Here is a 20,693-nt window from a genome sequence, read left to right as displayed (position 1 = left end):
TGCTTCCGCAAAACAATTTGCCGAGTCACGCTCCCAGGACGCCGAATTCCATCGGTTTGGGCCATTTTTTCGCCTGGCGATCCCAGGCCAAACCCAGCGCACTCGGGGGCACTTGGGGGCTCAGGTGGAAGGAAAAGTGGCGCGCGGACCACCACTGTCAGGCGAGAAACTCCTTTTCCCTGCCCAGATTCGACCCATGCGCGGTAGACTTCCTCTTTCGTCGCCATGCCGATATCGGCGCCACCCCTCTGCCCTTAGCCGCTGCTCCGCCGCTAGAAAGGCCATTCCCCCGCCGGAAATGGAGGGTTTTGCCACGACAGCCTCCATCCCGCTCCTGGCCGAGCTTTCCTGGACTCCGATCACGCAGGCGAGGATACCGACGGCTATCCGCCCACCACGCCCGCGACGTGTTCGGCGATGGGCTCCGACGACGAGGAGGTGTTCGCAGCTCTGATGGAGGAGGATGCCGAGGCCGACTCCGATGACGAAGAGCTCCTCATGATCCATGTCGCTCTGGGCGGCCTATTCGCGAAGAATGCAAAGCTGTGGCGAGGAGGCTCGGCACCAGGCCGCCGCAAGAGCAAACAAAGGCCTCGAATGGAGGGCTATTGCTTGCTCTACGCGACTACTTCACCGATGATCCACTACACTGCGAGAAAGCTTGGGCTGCCTTCCTCAATATGCGTCGAGATCCGAGACCCATAGGTGCATGAAGAACTGCAGCACGATCTGGTGGAGCACCTATGGAGGCTCAAGGGCAAGGCGATGTGTTTTAATTTGTGTTCTAATTATGAGCTTGCTTCGTTGAACTATTTGATTTGTTTTGATTTTTGTGATGAACTATGTGATAACCTTTTTTGTTGAATTTGTGTTGAAGTGTAACGAATTTGTGCCGAATCTGAGTTGAAATCAGCGACTGGGGGGCGGGGCGAACTTGGGGGGGGGGGGCGGCTAAGAGCCCCCCATGCCGAAAATAGTGCCGGAAGCCCCCAAGAGGCGCTATTTTTTGCCTTAAAACGCCCTGGGGGCGACTGGAGATGCTCTTAGAAGTTGTAGAATGATAGCTGGGAGGTTGAGAGTTCGAACCCACGTTAATGCACCTATTTTTTGATTTTTTCAAAAAGAGAAAAGAAAAAAGGCAGGGGCCAGCGTTGGACGGGGGTTGCGGTGGTTGTTACTTATTGAGCTTGTGTTGGTTTTTCCCTTGAAGAGAAAAGGGTGATGCAGCACAGTAGAGATAAGTATTTCCCTCAGTTAAGAACCAAGGTATCAATCTAGTAGGAGAAACGCGCAAGTCCCCAATAGATGCACCTACACAAACAATCAAACACTTGCACCCAACGCGATAAAGGGGTTGTCAATCCCTTCATGGTCAATTGCAAAGGTGAGATCTGATAGAGATAGACAAAAGTAAATAAATGATAAAATACTTTTTGGTTTATAGATATGAAAATAAAAGATTGCAAAATAGTAGATCGGAAACATATATGATGGAAAATAGACCCAGGGGCTATAGGTTTCACTAGAGGCTTCTCTCTTGAAGGCAAATAATACGGTGGGTGAACAAATTATTGTCGAGTAATTGATAGAAAAGCGCAAAGTTATGACGATATCCAAGGCAATGATTATGAATATAGGCACCAAGTCCGTGTCAAGTAGGCCGACTCCTGCCTGCATCTACTACTATTACTCCACACATCGACCGCTATCCAACATGCATATAGAGTATTAAGTTCATAAAGAACAGAGTAATGTGATATGTCTCCATCGTATCTACTTTTCCAAACTCATTTGCCCTTGTTTTGGACTCTAATTTGCATGATTTGAATGAAACTAACCCGGACGGACGCTGTTTTCAGCAGAATTGCTATGGTGTTATTTTTGTGCAGAAATAAAAGTTCTCGGAATGACCTAAAACTTCACGAAGAATATTTTTGGAATAAATAAAAAATATTGGTGAAAGAATCAACAGAAGAGGACCCACCAGCTGTCCACAAGGGTGGAGGGCGCCCCCTAGGGCGCGCTCCCTGCCTTGTGGGTCCCCTGGACCTCCACCGACCTCAACTCCAACCCCATATATTCACGTTGGGGGAGAAAAAAATAAGAGAGAAGGATTCATCGCGTTATACGATACGGAGCCGCCGTCACCCCCTGTCCTTCATCGGGAGGCCAGATCTAGAGTCCGTTCGGGGCTCCGAAGAGGGGAAATCGTCGCCATCATCATCACCAACCTTCCTCCATCATCGATTTCATGATGCTCACCGCTGTGCGTGAGTAATCCCATCGTAGGCTTGCTGGACGGTGATGAGTTGGATGAGATTTACCATGTAATCGAGTTAGTTTTGTTAGGTTTTTTTACTAGGGTTTTGTTAGGGTTTGATCCCTAGTATCCACCATGTTCTAAGATTGATGTTTCTATGACTTTGCTATGCTTAATGCTTGTCACTAGGGCCCGAGTGCCATGATTTCAGATCTGAACCTATTATGTTTTCATGAATATATTTGTGTTCTTGATCCTATCTTGCAAGTTATAGTCACCTACTACGTGTTATGATCCGGCAACCCCGGAGTGACAATAGTCGGGACACTTCTCAGTGATGATCGTAGTTTGAGGAGTTCATGTATTCACTAAGTGCTAATGCTTTGGTCCGGTTCTCTATTAAAAGGAGGCCTCAATATCCCTTAGTTTCCAATAGGACTCTTCTTCCACGGGAGGGTAGGACAAAAGATGTCATGCAAGTTCTTTTCCATAAGCACGTATGACTATATACGGAATACATGCCTACATTATATTGATAAATTGGAGCTAGTTCTGCGTCACCCAAGGTAATAACTGTTGCATGATGAATGCCATCCGACATAATTATCCACCATTGATCCATTGCCTACGAGTTCGTTTCATATTGATCTTTGCTAAGTTACTTTTCCGTTGCCACTGTTACGATTGTTATAAAACCGCTATTGTTACTATATAACCCACAAGTATAGGGGATCGCAACAGTTTTCGAGGGTAGAGTATTCAACCCAAATTTATTGATTCGACACATGGGGAGCCAAAGAATATTCTCAAGTATTAGCAGTTGAGTTGTCAATTCAACCACACCTGGATAACTTAATATCTGCAGCAAAGTATTTAGTAGCAAAGTAATATGGAAGTAACGGTAACGGTAGCAAAAGTAATATTTTTGGGTTTTGTAGTGATTGTAACAGTAGCAACGGAAAAGTAAATAAGCGAAGAACAATATGTGAAAAGCTAGTAGGAATTGGATCGGTGATGGAGAATTATGCCGGATGCGGTTCATCATGTAACAGTCATAACATAGGGTGACACAGAACTAGCTCCAATTCATCAATGTAATGTAGGCATGTATTCTGAATATAGTCATACGTGCTTATGGAAAAGAACTTGCATGACATCTTTTGTCCTACCCTCCCGTGGCAGTGGGGTCCTAATGGAAACTAAGGGATATTAAGGCCTCCTTTTAATTGAGTACCAGACCAAAGCATTAACACATATTGAATACATGAAATCCTCAAACTACGGTCATCACCGGGAGTGGTCCCGATTATTGTCACTTCAGGGTTGCCAGATCATAACACATAGTAGGTGACTATAGACTTGCAAGGTAGGATCAAGAAATCACATATATTCATGAAAACATAATAGGTTCAGATCTGAAATCATGGCACTCGGGCCCTAGTGACAAGCATTAAGCATAGCAAAGTCATAGCAACATCAATCTCAGAACATAGTGGATACTAGGGATCAAACCCTAACAAAACCAACTCGATTACATGATAGATCTCATCCAACCCATCACCGTCCAGCAAGCCTACAATGGAGTTACTCACACACGGCGGTGAGCATCATGAAATTGGTGATGGAGGATGGTTGATGATGACGACGGCGACGGATTCCCCTCTCTGGAGCCCCGAACGAACTCCAGATCAGCCCTCCCGAGAGGTTTTAGGGCTTGGCGACAGCTCCGTATCGTAAAACGCGACGAATCCTTCTCTCTGATTTTTTTCTTCCCGTAAGTGAATATATGGAGTTGGAGTTGAGGTCGGTGGAGAGTCAGGGGGCCCACGAGGCAGGGGGTGCACCCAGGGGGGCAGGTGCGCCCCCACCCTCGTGGACAGGGTGTGGGCCCCCTGACGTGGATTCTTCTTCCAGTATTTTTAATATTTTCCAAAAATATGTTCCGTGGAGTTTCAGGTCATTTTGAGAACTTTTGTTTCTACACATAAATAACACCATGGCAATTCTGTTGAAAACAGCGTCAGTCCGGGTTAGTTCCATTCAAATCATGCAAGTTAGAGTCCAAAACAAGGGCAAAAGTGTTTGGAAAAGTAGATACGACGAAGACGTATCAACTCCCCCAAGCTTAAACATTTGCTTGTCCTCAAGCAATTCAGTTGACAAACTGAAAGTGATAAAGAAAAACTTCTACAAACTCTGTTTGCTCTTGTTGTTGTAAATATGTAAAGCCAGCATTCAAGTTTTCAGCAAAGATTATGACTAACCACATTCACAATAACTCTTAGGTCTCATGTTTACTCATATCAATAGCATAATCAACTAGGAAGAAATAATAATAAATCTCGAATGACAACACTTTCTCAAAACAATCATAATATGATATAACAGGATGGTATCTCGCTAGCCCTTTCTGAGACCACAAAACATAAATGCAGAGCACCTTTAAAGATCAAGGACTGACTAGACATTGTAATTCATGGTAAAAGAGATCCATTCATAGTCATAACCAATATAAATTAATAGTAATGAATGCAAATTACAGCAGCGCTCTTCAGCTAGTGCTTTTTAATAAGAGGGTGATGACTCAACATAAAAGTAAATAGATACGCCCTTCGCAGAGGGAAGCAGAGATTTGTAGAGGTGCCAGAGCTCGATTTTAAAGCAGAGATAAATAATATTTTGAGCGGCATACTTTCATTGTCAACATAACAACCAAGAGATGGCGATATCTTTCATGCTACACACATTATAGGAGGTTCCCAAACAGAATGGTAAAGTTTATACACCCCCTCCACCAACAAGCATCAATCCATGGCTTGCTCGAAACAACGAGTGCCTCCAACTAGCAACAACCCCGGGGGAGTTTTGTTTGCAATTATTTTGATTTAGTTTGCATAAAGCATGGGACTGGGCATCCTGGTGACCAGCCATTTTCTCATGAGTGAGGAGCAGAGTCCACTCCTCTTGAGAATAACCCGCCTAGCATGGAAGATACGGACAACCCTAGTTGATACATGAGCTATTCGAGCATGCAAAACAGAATTTCATTTGAAGGTTTATAGTTTGGCACATACAAATTTACTTGGAACGGCAGGTAGATACCGCATATAGGAAGGTATAGTGGACTCATATGGAATAACTTTGGGGTTTAAGGGATTGGATGCACAAGCAGTATTCCCGCTTAGTACAAGTGAAGACTAGCAAAAGACTGGGAAGCGACCAACTAGAAGCGACAACAGTCATGAACATGCATTAAAATTAATAAACATTGAGTGTAAGCATGAGTAGGATATAATCCACCATGAACATAAATATCATGAAGGCTATGTTGATTTGTTTCAACTACATGTGTGAACATGTGCCAAGTCGAGTCACTTAAATCATTCAAAGGAGGATACCACCCCACTATACCACATCACAACCATTTTAATAGCATGTTGGCACGCAAGGTAAACCATTATAACTCATAGCTAATCAAGCATGGCAGAAGCAACTATGATCTCTAATTGTCATTGCAAACATGTTTATTCATAATAGGCTGAATCAGGAACGATGAACTAATCATATTTACAAAAACAAGAGAGGTCGAGTTCATACCAGCTTCTCTCATCTCAGCCAGTCCATCATATATCGTCATAATTGCATTTCACTTGCACGACCAAACGATGTTAAATAATAAGAGTGCACGTGCATTGGACTAAGCTGGAATCTGCGAGCGTTCAATAAACAGAAGAAGACAAGGCAATATGGGCTCTTGGTTAAATCAACAACAATGCATATAAGAGCCACTTCAACAATTTAATTATGGTCTTCTCCTATCGACCCCCAAAGAAAAGAAAAGAAATAAAACTATTTACACGAGAAAGCTCCCAACAAGCAAAAGAAGAACGGGAAATCTTTTCGGGGTTTCTTTTTAATTATTACTACTATAGCAAGAAAAGTAAACTAACTAAAAGCTACACTAATTTTTTTTGGTTTTTCGTAAGGTTTATTAAACACACAAGAAGAAAGCAAGAAAAACGAAAATAAACTAGCATGAATATTACAGTGAAAGAGTGTGAGCATCGACACCTAGCAATGAGTGTGTGTGAATATGAATGTAATGTCGGTGAGAAATACGTACTCCCCCAAGCTTACGCTTTTGGCCTAAGTTGGTTTATTGCCACGGATGGCCTGGCGGATATCCATAGTTGTAGCCTGGGTCGTACTGCGATGCGGCAGTTATTGCCTCCTAAGCTGCAGCATGGCGGCGAGCTGCCTCCGCCCTCCTCTCATACTCATCTGCCTCCTCTCTGGTAATAAAATGTCTTCCTTTTGCCTGATAATCAAAGAAGGCAGGAGCAGGGAGAGTAATACGGACAGCACGATGTCTGTCAAAGATTAAGCGATACCGGAGAGGTGATTCATTCCTCTCGACAAACTGGTGGTGAACCATAGCATTAAAGTCTAAATAAGTAGGAGGCAATTCAATATCATCATCACGTATGGTTACACCAAGAAAATTAGCTAAGCGGGTTGCATAAATTCCTCCGGAGAAATCTTCATTAAATCTATTGTGATGCAACCTACGCGCAACAATGGCTCCCAAATTATAAGATTTGTCTCCTAACACAGCACTCCTAAGAATATTGAGGTCAGGGACACACATATGACATGCTTCATCTTTCATTTATGCACCTACCTATGAAGAGAGCAAAATAGTGTATAGCAGGAAAATGAATGCTCCCTATGGTAGCTTGTGTTATGTCTCTAGATTCCCCCACTGTTATACTAGCAAGAAAATTTCTAAATTCAGATTTGCGAGGTTCACTAGCACTACCCCATTGTGGAAGTTTGCAAGCAGTGGTAAAATCCTCTAAGTCCATCGTATAAGATTTTTCATAAAGATCAAATAGAACAGTTGGAGAATTGTGTGAAGATGAAAATTCAAACATCCTCACAAAGAAACTAGTGAGATAGTGGTACTGGCGGCACTTTTCCTCCTCGAAGCTCACAAGATCAGCGTTACGCAAATATGCGTTAAATTCTTCCTTGATTCCCGCTCGATCCATAAAGCCTTCTGAAGGCCATTCGCAAGGCCTCACTGGAGCGTCCCTTGGTGGCTCATCGTCAGCATCACGCATTGCAAGCCTGGGTCCTTGCTTCCTTGAAGAACCACCTTGGTACATTTTCCTAAGCATATTCTTCCTCTGAAAAATTTCTGAAATTTTTAGTAACTTCAAATAAAAGTGAACCAAGCTCAACAAAATTGATAGCAACTACTCCCACAAGTGCCTAGAGACTATAACATGCATTAGAACTACTTGGAACCATATAAATTTGACATGCAAGCTCAAGAACATGGTCACCTAGGCAGCAAAAATTTGCAATGAATAAAGCACTAGAACAAAAACTAGTTGGACCAATGGAGGAGTCACATACCAAGGAACAATCCCCCCCAAGCAGTTTTATGAGAGGTGCTTTGAGCAAGGAGATCAAAAATCGCAGCAAAATGAGCTAGAACTCGTGCTTGAGCTGGATGGTGATTTTTTTGGGAGGAAGACGGAGTGTATGGGTGCAGGAATAAGTGGAGGGGAGCCACCATGGGCCCACGAGGCAGGGGGCGCGCCCTGTAGGGGTGGGCGCGCCCTGGACCCTCATGGCCAGGTGCTTGCTCCCCTGGTGTGTTCTCATTGCCAGATATTCTCAAATATTCCATAAAAAATCATATTCCAATTTCAGGGCATTTGGAGAACTTTTATTTTCGGGGTATTTTTATATTGCACGAATAATTCAGAAAACAGACAGAAAAATACTATTTTTGCTTTATTTCAACTAAATAACAGAAAGTAGAGAGAGGGTACAGAAGGTTGTGCCTTCTAGTTGCATCCATCTCATGCTCATCAAAAGGAATCCACTAACAAGGTTGATCAGGTCTTGTTAACAAACTCATTCCAACTAACATGGAACCGAAGAAATTTCGAATAACACTATGTTACCTCAACGGGGATATGCACATCCCCAATAATAAGAATATCATATTTCTTCTTGACAGTAGGAAGAGGAAATTCAAAACCTCCAAAAATAATCAATGGAATTTTTCCAATAGAATTGATACTGTGGACTTGAGGTTGTTTCCTTGGAAAGTGTACCGTATGCTCATTGCCATTAACATGAAAAGTGACATTGCCTTTGTTGTAATCAATAATAGCCACTGCAGTATTCAAAAAGGTCTTCCAAGAATAATAGACATACTATCGTCCTCGGGAATATCAAGAATAACAAAGTCCGTTAAAATAGTAATGTTTGCAACCACAACAGGCACATCCTCACAAATACCGACAGGTATAGCAGTTGATTTATCAGCCATTTGCAAAGATATTTCAGTAAGTGTCAACTTATTCAAATCAAGTCTACGATATAAAGAGAGAGGCATAACACTAACACCGGCTCCAAGATCACATAAAGCAGTTTTAACATAGTTTCTTTTAATGGAGCATGGTATAGTTGGTACTCCTGGATCTCCAAGTTTCTTTGGTATTCCATCCTTAAAAGTATAATTAGCAAGCATGGAGTCAAAGCTGGCTTGCTGCTGTTAAACCCCACCACCCCCTTTGTTGATAATGTTGCATATGTAGATAGTTCTGAAGTAAGACTTGCTGAGTACCTTTGTACTCACGTTTGCTTATTTATGTTTTGCAGTTGGTTACCCTAGTGACTTCGACGAGTAGCTTGTATCCCAGCTATGATCTTGTACCCTTGGTAGGGTCGTGTATAGTCAGGCTTCTCTGTTTTTTTCCTTTTGTAGTTGTCTGTACTCAGACATGTAATGCTTCCGTTGCTTGTATGCTCTGAATGATGGGTCATGATACCCCTGTTTGTATTGAATGCTTTTTGGCTCTTCTGGGCCTTTATCTATATGCGTTTGAGTTATGTTGTGATGCCATGATGTACAGCACATACTTGCATGTTATGCGTACGTGTAACGTGTATTGCTATGTGTGGGATCCGACAACCTAGTTGTTTACCTCTGATAGCCTCTCTTATGGGGAAATGTAGTCTTGTGCTTCCATGTGCCATAGTAGTCCGCTACAGCCCGGTTCACCGGAGTCCTTCTAGCCCAACACTACTGCTCCGAAACACTTGACTGGCCGGCATGTGATTCACTTCGTCCCTGTGTCTGTCCCTTCGGGGAAATGTCACGCGGTGACATCCGGAGTCCTGTTAGCCCAGTGCTACAGCCCGGATTCATACGCTGTTGACCGACATGCTCGAGGTTGATTCATGTATGCCTGTCCCTGTAAGTTAGTGCTACTTTGGGTTCACGACTAGTCATGTCGGCCCGGGTTCTCTGTCATATGGATGCTAGCGACACTATCATATACGTGAGTCAAAAGGCGCAAACGGTCCCGGGCCAGGTAAGGTGGCACCCATGGGAATACCGTGCGTGAGGCCGCAAAGTGATATGAAGTGTTACATGCTAGATCGGTGTGACTTAGGATCGGGGTCCCGACAGTGTTGGTATCAGAGCCTGACTGACTGTAGGATTACCAAGCCAAACTGGTCGAAGTTGAGTCTAGAAATGCTTTAGTTATATAAGGGAATTGATTGTGGAAGGGAACGTAAGGCTCTTTTTACTCCTTTACCTCATGTCATTCTTTCTGAGTCAGCCTCTTCTTTTCTACGAGGGTTAAGGTCTAGGTTTCTCCTCTATCTCTCAGGATGACGTGTTACTAAACCGTAAAGTCTTAGGATTGTTGGGTTGTGTCACCGTACCGTTCTACTACTTCCGTGTGTCCTCAGTTTGACCCAGAACCTTGATATTATGATGCTGATTGATTATGCTATTCCTTTGATGAATGTCTCAAAATCCTTTCGAGCATTTACAGCCGTTATGCTGCCGAAATTGTCCCAGGATTTCAAGAGTTTCCAATGCTTTTGCATTACATTCCGCATCCTTATGTCGATGCTAATTCCATCCTTGTTTCCTTGGTTTCTGTGCCAGGATGTCGTCTGCTAACTGAGGTTCAGTTGCTCATAGCAAGAACCACGGAGATGGTAGGGATGAGGATCCTCCTGACCAGCCTTTGATGACAGAGTTCTTGTTAACGTTCGAGAGGAACAAGCGTGAGACTAACCGCTTGCAGGCACAGATTGAGCAGAACACCGCACATCAGCGTAAGAAGTTGGTTTCCATCACCGACTTCATTGGTCTGAAACCACCCACCTTCGATCATTCCATGGAGCCACTCGATGCAGATGACTGGCTCCGAAGCATCACTCACAAGATGTTTTCTACGAACGTGGCTGAAGGTGACAAGGTCACCTATGCTACCTATCACCTGGAAGGTCCTGCTAGTATTTGGTGGCAGAGCTATGAGGCTATGCTTCCAGCTGGTTAGATTCCTACCTGGAGGGATTTCACCGAGGCTTTTCGTGAGCACCACATTCCTTAGGCTCTCATTGACCGCAAGAGGGAAGAGTTCTGTAGTTTTACCCAGGGTAAGCTGCCTGTTGATGCTTACAGTAGAGAGTTTGGAAGCCTCGCCCGCTATGCTACAGAAGAAGTGTCCACGGACACTAAGAAGCAGGCTAGGTTCCGAAAGGGTCTCAACCCTAAGTTGCGTCGTGATCTCCACCTGCATCATTGCGATACTTTCCAGGCTCTTGTGAACAAGGCCATTAATGCAGAGACAGCTCAACTCACTTACGAGGAGTCTCGTAAGCACAACAGTGATCTGGGTTCTTCCTCCCGCTCTGGCTCTCAGAAGCGACGGATTTGGATTCCGAACTCAGCTCTTCCACCTGGATATGCACTGAGGCCATCCGATGTGGCGCCTCACCCAACTCAGCAACGTGCTCCACCCAGGCATATTAGTGGACCACTTGCCAATGTAGGTCCACGTCCTACCTCAGGAACTTGCTTCACCTGCAGAGAACCGGGACACTACGCACGTGACTGCCCTCAGTCCAGTTATGCTCCACCCCAGTCTGAGAGGTCTGTTGGCCGTGAAAAGCCATCAGGCAAGATGATCAGTACCAAGCGAGCCTCCATTGAACGAGCATGTGTGCACCATGTCTCAGCTTCAGAAGTTCAAGATGATCCCGACGTCGTACTGGGTACGCTTCTTGTCAATTGTCACCCAGCTTCAGTTCTGTTCGATACTGGAGCATCCCACTCCTTCATATCCGAAGGTTACGCTCGGTTGCACGACATGTCATTTTGTGATATGCCAGCTCCACTAATAATCCGGACTCCCGGTTCCAAATGGCAAACCTCCAAGGTAACCCATGGTAATGAAATCCTTGTTGACAGACTGGTTTTCCTTGCTTCTTTGATATCTCTCAAGTCCGCAGATATTAACATCATCTTGGGTATGGACTGGATGACAGCTCATCATGCCAAGATCGATTGCTACACTAGATCTATTCAACTTACACATCCATCTGGCAAAATAGTCACTGTCTCCACTAGAGTTGCAAGGCGTTAACTCTATTCTCTTAATGCCAGCCCTCTTCCAGACCTTGAAGATATTCCGATAGTCCGTGACTTCCCGGATGTTTTTCTAGAAGAACTGCCAGGTGTCCCACCTGACAGAGATGTAGAGTTTATCATAGAACTTATCCCAGGTACTGTTCCAATCTCTAGGAGACCATACAAGATGTCACCTTTGGAGTTAGCCGAGCTTAAGAAACAACTTGATGAGTCCTTGCAAAAGGGTTTCATCCGTCCCAGTTCTTCTCCTTGGGCTTGTCCTGTCCTCTTCGTCAAGAAGAAGGATGGTACGGATCGGATGGTTGTAGATTATCGTCCCGTTAATTTGGTCACGATAAAGAACAAGTATCCACTCCCCAGGATCAACGACCTATATGATCAGCTCGCTGGATCCTCAGTCTTTTCCAAGATGGATTTGAGGTTAGGCTACCACCAAATCAAAATCAGAAACGGGGACATCCCCAAAACGGCTTTTGTCACTCGTTATGGTGAATACGAGTACACCGTGATGTCTTTCGGCCTAACCAATGCTCCAGCTACTTTCTCCCGCTTGATGAACTCGATCTTTATGGAGTACTTAGATAAGTTCGTCGTGGTTTATCTCGATGATATTCTTATTTACTCGAAGAACGAGGAAGAGCATGCCGAACATCTTAGGCTTGTGTTAGAAAAACTCAGAGAGCATCGTCTTTATGCCAAGTTCTCCAAGTGTGAATTTTGGTTGCCAGAAGTGACCTATCTAGGCCACGTGATCTCCGGTAAGGGCATTGCTGTCAATCCCGAGAGAGTCAAAGCCGTTCTCGATTGGACTCCACCCGAATCGGTCAAACAAGTTAGGAGTTTCCTTGGTCTAGCCAGTTATTGTCGCCGCTTCGTTGAAAACTTCTCCAAAGTGGCCATACCCCTCACGGAACTTCTCAAGAAAGATAAAAAGTTTGAGTGGTCCCCATAGTGTGAGCACAGTTTTCAGGAACTGAAAAGACGTCTGACTTCTGCTCCCATACTTGTGCCACCAGACTTCACTAAGGACTTTGTTATCTATTGTGATGCCTCATGACAGGGACTAGGTTGCATTCTTATGCAAGATCGCCATGTGATTGCCTATGCATCTCGACAGTTGCATCCACATGAGAAGAATTATCCTACACATGATCTAGAGCTTGCAGCCGTAGTCTATGCACTTAAGACATGGCGACATTACCTTCTCGGTAAACGTTGTGAGATTTACACCGATCACCAGAGTCTCAAATATATCTTCACCCAACCAGATTTGAACCTTAGGCAAAGACGTTGGCTGGAGTTGATCTCAGATTATGACTTAGGGATTATCTACACCCCAGGCAAAGCCAATGTCATGGCTGATGCTTTGAGTCGTAAATCCTATTGCAACAACCTCATGTTGCAACAATGTCAACCACCCCTCCATGAGGAATTCTGTAAGCTTAACCTTCAGATAGCTCCTCGTGGTTCCCTTTCTACTTTGGTGGCGAAACCTACCCTTACGGATCAGATCATAGAGGCTCAGAAGCATGATACGGGAATTTCCCGAATCAAGAAGAATATTTCCAAGGGAGTTGCTGGCTGTTTCTCTATGGATAAACGAGGTGTTGTTTACTTTGGAAACCGTTTGGTGGTTCCCAAATGTCAACAGATGCATCAACTGATCCTTAAGGAGGCCCATGAATCCCCTCTCACGATTCATCCCGGTAGTACAAAGATGTATCAGGACCTACGCCAGAGGTTCTGGTGGACTAGGATGAAGAGAGAAATTGCTCAGTATATCGCCAACTGTGACGTTTGTCGTCGTGTTAAGGCAGAGCATCAAAGACCTGCTGGCACCCTTCAACCTTTAGCTATTCCCGAGTGGAAATGGGACAAAGTTGGTATGGACTTCATCACCGACTTTCCTAGGACCAAGAAAGGAAATAATGCTATCTTCGTAGTCATTGACCGTCTTTCCAAAGTGGCTCACTTCCTACCTGTTCGAGAGAGTATCACTGCTAGTCAGCTCGCTGACTTATATATCTCCCGAATAGTGTCACTCCATGGTGTTCCACTAGAGATCAATTCAGACCGTGGCAGTCTTTTCACCTCTCATTTCTGGGAAAGTTTCCAAACTGCCATGGGCACCCATCTTTCTTTCAGTACCGCTTTCCACCCTCAGTCAAGTGGTCAGGTGGAAAGGGTTAACCAAATTCTCGAAGACATGCTTAGAGCTTGCGTTATCTCATTCGGTATGGATTGGGAGAAATGTCTTCCTTTCGCCGAGTTTGCTTATAACAATAGCTATCAATCCAGTCTTAAGAATGCACCCTTTGAAATTCTGTATGGACGAAGATGTCGAACACCTTTGAACTGGTCAAAAACCGGTGAAAGACAATTCTTTGGACGGGATATGATCCAGGAGGCAGAAGAGCAAGTTCGCATCATTCGTGAAAATTTGAAAACAGCCCAATCTCGTCAGAAGAGCCAGTATGACCGTCGTCATAAGGAAGTGGCTTATGAAGTTGGCGACAAGGCTTACCTTCGGGTTAATCCTTTGAAGGGTACCCATCGTTTCAGTATCAAGGGCAAGTTGGCTCCTCGTTACATCGGTCCTTTTCGCATTCTCGCTAAACGAGGAGAGGTTGCCTACCAATTGGAACTACCCCCACATCTTTCTCGAGTTCATGATGTCTTCCACGTCTCTCAACTTAGGCGTTGCTTCTCGGATCCCATCTGCGGAGTGGACCACGAAACGCTTGATCTCCAAGATAACCTCACTTATCGAGAGTACCCCGTTCGCATTCTGGATCAAGCAGAGCGTGTCACTCGACGTCATAACATCAAGTTTCTCAAGGTTCAATGGTCTCATCATTCCGAGAGAGAAGCTACTTGGGAGCGAGAAGATCGACTTCGACTTGAGTACCCCGCTTTCTTTCCGCCAACTCCTGAATCTCGGGACGAGATTTCTTCGAGTGGGGGCGAGTTGTCACATCCCTAGTTCTGGTATGGTCCTAGGCTTGCTTTGTGCATCATGGTTATATTTCAAATGAAATTGAAATGGGGATGTTTCAAACCCTAGCACCAAAGCAAATTCAAATAGGTTCAACTTTAAAATGGATTTTCAATGAACCCAAAATGCTATTCAAAAATGTTCATGCTCTTTGGATAATGTTGGGAACAACAACCAGAGGTGATGCACATTTTTGCTACTCATTTTGGATTTTTGAATCAATGCATAAATATTTGATTTGGAGCTGTTTAAATTATATAAATATTTTAATGGCTCCAAAAATGTTGGGAATTGGTGAGGGGCTCTAGAATATTATATCTAGATGCCACAATTATTTTCAGCATTTATGGAAATGTTTTAACATTTCTTTTGGATACAAAACAAATGTCAAAAATAGAAAAAGAAAACAGGAAAAGGAAATCACTTACCTGACGCTTACCTGGCGCCCCACCACGGCCCAGTAGTGGCCCGGCCCAACTGGCCGTTGCCAGTCGTCTCCCTCGCCAGGAGGCAGCGACGAAAGGGAGCACGGCGAGCGTGCATGCCCGCCAGGCAGCTGCTTGCTGCCTCCTCTCCCTCCTCGGCGCTGTCCACCCTCGAGAGCTCCACCGAGCCCCCCTGGTCTCTCTCCATTCTCCCCGAGCTCCTCCCCCTCCTCTGTCTCGCTCTCCCCCTCTGTCCCGAGCATAGCGGAGAGCACCGCCGTGCGCCACCGCAGCCACCGCCTCTCCCTCCTTCCCTTGAGCAGTCCAGGAGCTCTGAATCATCGATGTAGGCCTCTCCGTCGACTCAGGCGACCGGAAGAGCCCCGACGCGTCGTCCTCGACCTCATCTTCTTCCTCGGCCACGGGAGATCGCAGCCGGGATTCCGACGCCGTCGAGCCTTCCTCAAGCACGCTGACCCTCTCCCCGTCCTCCCTGTGAGCTACTGCGTCTCTCCCCCCTCCTCCTCTCTCTGCTTTTTGCGCCCCAGCTAGCTTCACTGCCGTGCCCGAACCTCGTCGCCGCCGTGCCATGTCGCTGCCGTGGCCAGAGCTGCCTCCGCCCGCTTTTGAGCGTGTCGCCGTTCTCACCATGCTCCCAGGAGCCGAACGCATGCACCAGCTCCTCCTGCTGTGCTCCCTAACACCGAACCCAAGCTCGCCGAACTCCGGCCGCCGCCCAAATGCTCGCCGTCGACGAACCAGGTCACCCCGCGACCTCCTGACACCTCCCCTGGATGCATGAGAGCACGAGCTAGCCTCCGGTGCCCTTGGTGCGTCTAGCCGTGGCCGGAAACGGCCGGCCGGCGATCGCCGCCGCGCCGGATTAGCGCCGCCAGTTAGCCGCTGGTTAACCCTAGTGTTTCCAATTTTGCTCGGCATCCCTGATTGCATGGTTTTGTGTTTCCAATTTTCCTGATTGCCAAAATGGATTCTCAATAAGGTATATGTTGCATACGTAAAACAGTTTTTCTAGTTAAACACTATAATCTGGCATTCTATCTGCCGGGTTAACATGCTTGTACTTGCAGTAACATTGTCGGTAACTGCATTTCCTTTGGCACAACTAGTCTGCCGGGAGAAAGCGAACTGCCGGCAGTTATATAGGCTAGGGCAGATAAACTGCCGGGAGAACAAATCCCCGGCAGCCATTCCCGTGGCAGTTCTATCTGCCGGGAGAACTACTATCCCGGCAGTTTGTCTGCCCTCTTAAGAGCTTTCTCCCGGCAGATCGCATGCCATTACATTGGTGTTGTAGTGTAGTGTAAATAAAAATGAAGGGAGTATGTACAAAAAATAAATGCATAGCCCGCCCGTCTCTTAGCGTTGTCTGTCGCATCACAATTAAACCCCACTCCACCCAACTCACCCACCCACCGTCGTCAACTCACGCATCCAAGTTCTCTTTCTCTGTCCCTCAAAAGAAAAAGAAATTAATCCAAGCCCCCGACCGCACCTCTCGCATCCCCTACAAAAAACAAAACAAAACAAAAAAAATACCACCGTCTTCCCCATGCCCGTCTCTACACGTCGTCGGTCGGCGCACCATTAAGCTTCACTCCTCTGAACCCACCATCATCGCAGGCATGCACAGGGACGTCCCACTCGACCAGTACATGCTTCTCGACCTCCGTCGTCTTTGCCAATCCATCACTCGGCTCCTCCAGGCCGCCATTACATCGAGTGACCCTTTTTCGAATGAATGAATATAACTTTTTTCATGAACAAATTTTAAGCTTACAAAAATTATTAAATTAATGATTTTAAAAAAAATTGTGAACCTTTTTTAAATTTTAAGAAATATTTCTTGAATATTCTTAGGAAAGTTATCAAATGGTTTCAATAAAAAATGGACGAGATATGAAAAATTGGCTGATGAGATAACAAATAGAAAAAATAGCCACGACAATATATGTGGGCCACGGTCCCGCGCATTTGCCCGCAACCTATTTTTCTATGAAATAGGAAAATATTTTAATAGATAAACTGGATGTTATAAGAATATTTGGCTGAAAAACGAAACAGGATGTTATAAACGGACCATCGACATGTGGACTTGCTCGCAATCCTATTTCTTTTATAAAGTTGGAAAATATATTTATTTATTTTGCCAGAAAGAATTTGACAATATTTTAACAGAAAAACCTAACAAAATAAAAAGTCAGTTGATGTGATGCCACCTGAGCAGGCACTTATTGGCAGGGTCCACTTTGAGAGAAAAACATAGATGCTCTTTTAGGCCTCTGTTCAGGATGCTTAGGGGGTGTTTGGTTCAGAAGTCCTAGGACTTTTTCTAGTCCCAGGGACTAATCAAAAAAGACTCTCTAGTAGAGTCTTTTTCTAGTCCGTGTAGAAAAAGTCCCTCCCGTTTGGTTCCCTGAGATTTTTTACGGACTTTTTTAGCACTGGGACATTGATACGATACCCAACAACAGTACTGTATGTTAGTTGCGGAAATGGGTAACGATAGTCAAGGTATAGTAAATGGCTATGTCGGTAGTACAATCCACTCCGATACTTAATGCCCGGTCATATAGCTAGCGTGTAGGCCGGCCGAGCAGATCTCAACGCCCACTGTCTGATCAGACTTTTTGTTTTTAGGGTTATCTGATCAGACTTGGCAGTGGATTGATCCTATATAAACTCCCTACGTGGGTTCGAGCATTTCATTCATAGTTCAGCGTACTACTGTATTCATTCATAGTCGCGCCCATGTTTTGATCTAAACGCTCTTATATTTTTATATATCCATCCATTCATAATTCGGTAGTAGACGCTTTGCGAATATATTTATATTTGAGTACTATGCTGGGATCCTACCATCACCTGAGGTTCCTCGACACATGGCGTAGTGCAAGTTTTGTCTTGAATAACTTTGTTCCCCTATTGCTGGCGGTGGCCGTACCTGCCGCTTTGTTTCTAGCAGCGCCGGGCGAGCTCACCGGCGGCCGGCTGCCCTCCTTGCCACTGTTTTATGTTCTCGGGGCGGCGACCTTCTTCCTAGCGGCGGCGGCTGTGTCGTCCATGTTAAGGCACGTGTGCAGGCCAAAGGGGGTTTACCTGGTGGAGTACGGCTGCTTCCGGCCCAGACCCTGCTATCGCGCGCCCCTGGCGACCTGCCGCGAGCACGCCCAGCTCATGCCCGACATGTTCGACGAGCAAAGCATCAACTTCATGATGCGCCTGATCGAGCGGTCAGGGCTCGGCGCGGAGACCTGCGTGCCGGTGGCGTACCACTACATGCCCCCGGACCGGAGCCTGGAGGCGTCACGGGCGGAGGCCGAGCTGGTCATCTTCTCCGCCATCGACGAGGCGTTCGCCAAGACCACGAGCTTCTTGAAGCCCTCGGACGTGGACGTGCTCGTCCTGAACTGCAGCGTCCTGGCGCCGACTCCCTCGTTCGCCGACATGGTCGTCAACAGGTATAAGCTCCGCGCCGACGTCCGGAGCTTCAACCTGTCTGGGATGGGGTGCAGCGCCGCGCTCGTATCGGTGGGCCTCGTCAGGAACATCCTCCGGGTGGCGCGGCCTGGCACGCGCGCTCTCATCGTGTCCACGGAGATCCTGTCGTCGACATACTACACGGGCACGGACCCCTCCATGCTCCTCCCCAACTGCCTCTTCCGCATGGGTGCCGCCGCCATGATCCTCTCCAACTCCCCGGAGGGCGCGCGTTTCCGGCTGGGCCCCGTGGTACGCACCGTCACCTCCGCACGGGACAAGGACTACGGGTGTGTGTACATGGACGAGGATGACAAGGGAAACACCGCCATCCGCCTCTCCAGGAATCTCCCGGCCACCGCCGGCGGCGCGCTGAGGGACAACGTCGCCGACTTCGCCCCACTCGTCCTGCCAGCCTCCGAGCAGGTCCGGGTGGCGCTGTCCGTGCTCAAGCGTAAGCTCCTCCTCCTCCTCCTGCTCCTCCCCGGCCGACGTGCCGAGGCGACGCTCTACAGGCCGGACTTCCGCACGGCGTTCCAACACTTCTGCATCCACGCCGGCGGCCGGAGCGTGATCAACGAGGCTCAGCACGGGCTCGGGCTCTCCGACGACGACGTGGAGGCGTCCCGCATGACGCTGCACAGGGTCGGCAACACGTCCAGCAGCTCGGTGCTCTACGAGCTGGCCTACACGGAGGCCAAGGGCCGTATGAAGAAGGGTGACCGGGTGTGGATGGTCTCCTTCGGCGCCGGATTCGAGTGCAACAGCGTCGCGTGGGTGTGCATCAAGCCCGCCACCGGCGACGATGGGGGGCCGTGGGCCGACTGTATCAACCGCTACCCGGTGCAACTCCCAGATGTCGTCTAGGACACGTGTGTGCTCCAGCATGCATGCTTAGAAGGGCATCGAGTGATCTACATATATGCTTTGTATATACATGATGCATGTACTATGTATGTACGTATTTGGAACCCTTGAGCGTGGGTCTACGTAGTAAGGAATGCTACTGGTACATCAAATCCTGGGAGCTTTGTGTCTCTATAGATCGAGATATTCTCTAACAAGTACTGAAATGCTTCAAGAGCTTGGTATCTCCATACCTGTATGTTGAATGTTATTTGGCGTTGCTGATGGGAAAAGTGCATGGGTGAACACGGGTACATATGAATCCACTTTGGAGAACACATCTCTAATTGCTAAGAAAATCTGAAAATAATTGCACGGGTACGTCTCCATGTCCTATCTTGAAACGAATAGTTTTTTCGTATTTTACACAAAAGTCCCTATGTTTTCTTGAAATCAACCCGTCGTCCGGATTTAAGTCACACACGAACAGTTATTTTACGTTTTTCGAAACCCCCACTGACGTTTTAGGTAATTCATCCACGGATCATATTTAAGTCAAACAAATACTTTTTAAAATCATCTATATCTTTTAAACCGTAACTCCGATTGAACATGTTATATATGAAATTTGATTAGAAAAGTATGTAGAATATGAATATGAGATTGTTTTTACCTATTCATTATTTTTAAAAATTATTTGGAATATATTTAAATCAAACAAATGATTTTCTAAATTATCCGTATCTTTTAAACCGTAACTTTGATTTTAACATATTATATATGAAATTTTATTAAAAAATGTGTGGAATCTAAATATGATGTTAATTTTACCTGTTAAATATTTTTTAAATATTATTTTGGAAGCAAACTTCTAACTTCTAGCGCAAGATCCGTTTTTCTTTCGTACCAGCGGCGATCCGGATTACAAATAAACACCCCACTGTAACCATATAGGGAAAAGAAAACATCAATAACTACACATGCATACCTCTAAAAAATGTAGCAGGGGAAAAAGAGATTTCTCATCGCGTGAGTGAGAGAAAGCGAGCGAGAGAGAGAGAGAGAGAGAGAGAGAGAGAGAGAGAGAGAGAGAGAGAGAGAGAGAGAGAGGGAGAGAGAGACGCCTTAGGATTAACCATATTCAAACACGCTTTTTGTTGTTTTGTGTGAACACCGAGGCCATCGCCGGCGAGG

At 46.0% G+C, this 20,693-nt stretch overlaps 1 protein-coding gene across 1 annotated transcript; it reads left to right on the top strand.

The window, feature by feature from the left end:
* The first annotated feature begins 17,841 nt into the window (after window positions 1-17,841).
* LOC119295022 (3-ketoacyl-CoA synthase 6-like) lies at window positions 17,842-19,750 on the top strand. The gene has a single exon (XM_037573346.1). It carries the CDS (start codon window positions 18,018-18,020, stop codon window positions 19,518-19,520), a length of 1,503 nt encoding a protein of 500 aa, XP_037429243.1. The 5' UTR covers window positions 17,842-18,017; the 3' UTR covers window positions 19,521-19,750.
* The last annotated feature ends 943 nt before the right edge of the window (window positions 19,751-20,693 follow it).

Source organism: Triticum dicoccoides, chromosome 1A, assembly GCF_002162155.2.
Source record: "Triticum dicoccoides isolate Atlit2015 ecotype Zavitan chromosome 1A, WEW_v2.0, whole genome shotgun sequence".
Lineage (NCBI taxonomy): Eukaryota > Viridiplantae > Streptophyta > Magnoliopsida > Poales > Poaceae > Triticum > Triticum dicoccoides.
This window is presented reverse-complemented; position numbering and strand designations above follow the sequence as displayed.

Bases quoted from the DNA above. Each gene is read 5' to 3' on its own strand.
- LOC119295022 (XM_037573346.1), top strand. From the start codon at position 18,018: ATGCTGGGATCCTACCATCACCTGAGGTTCCTCGACACATGGCGTAGT.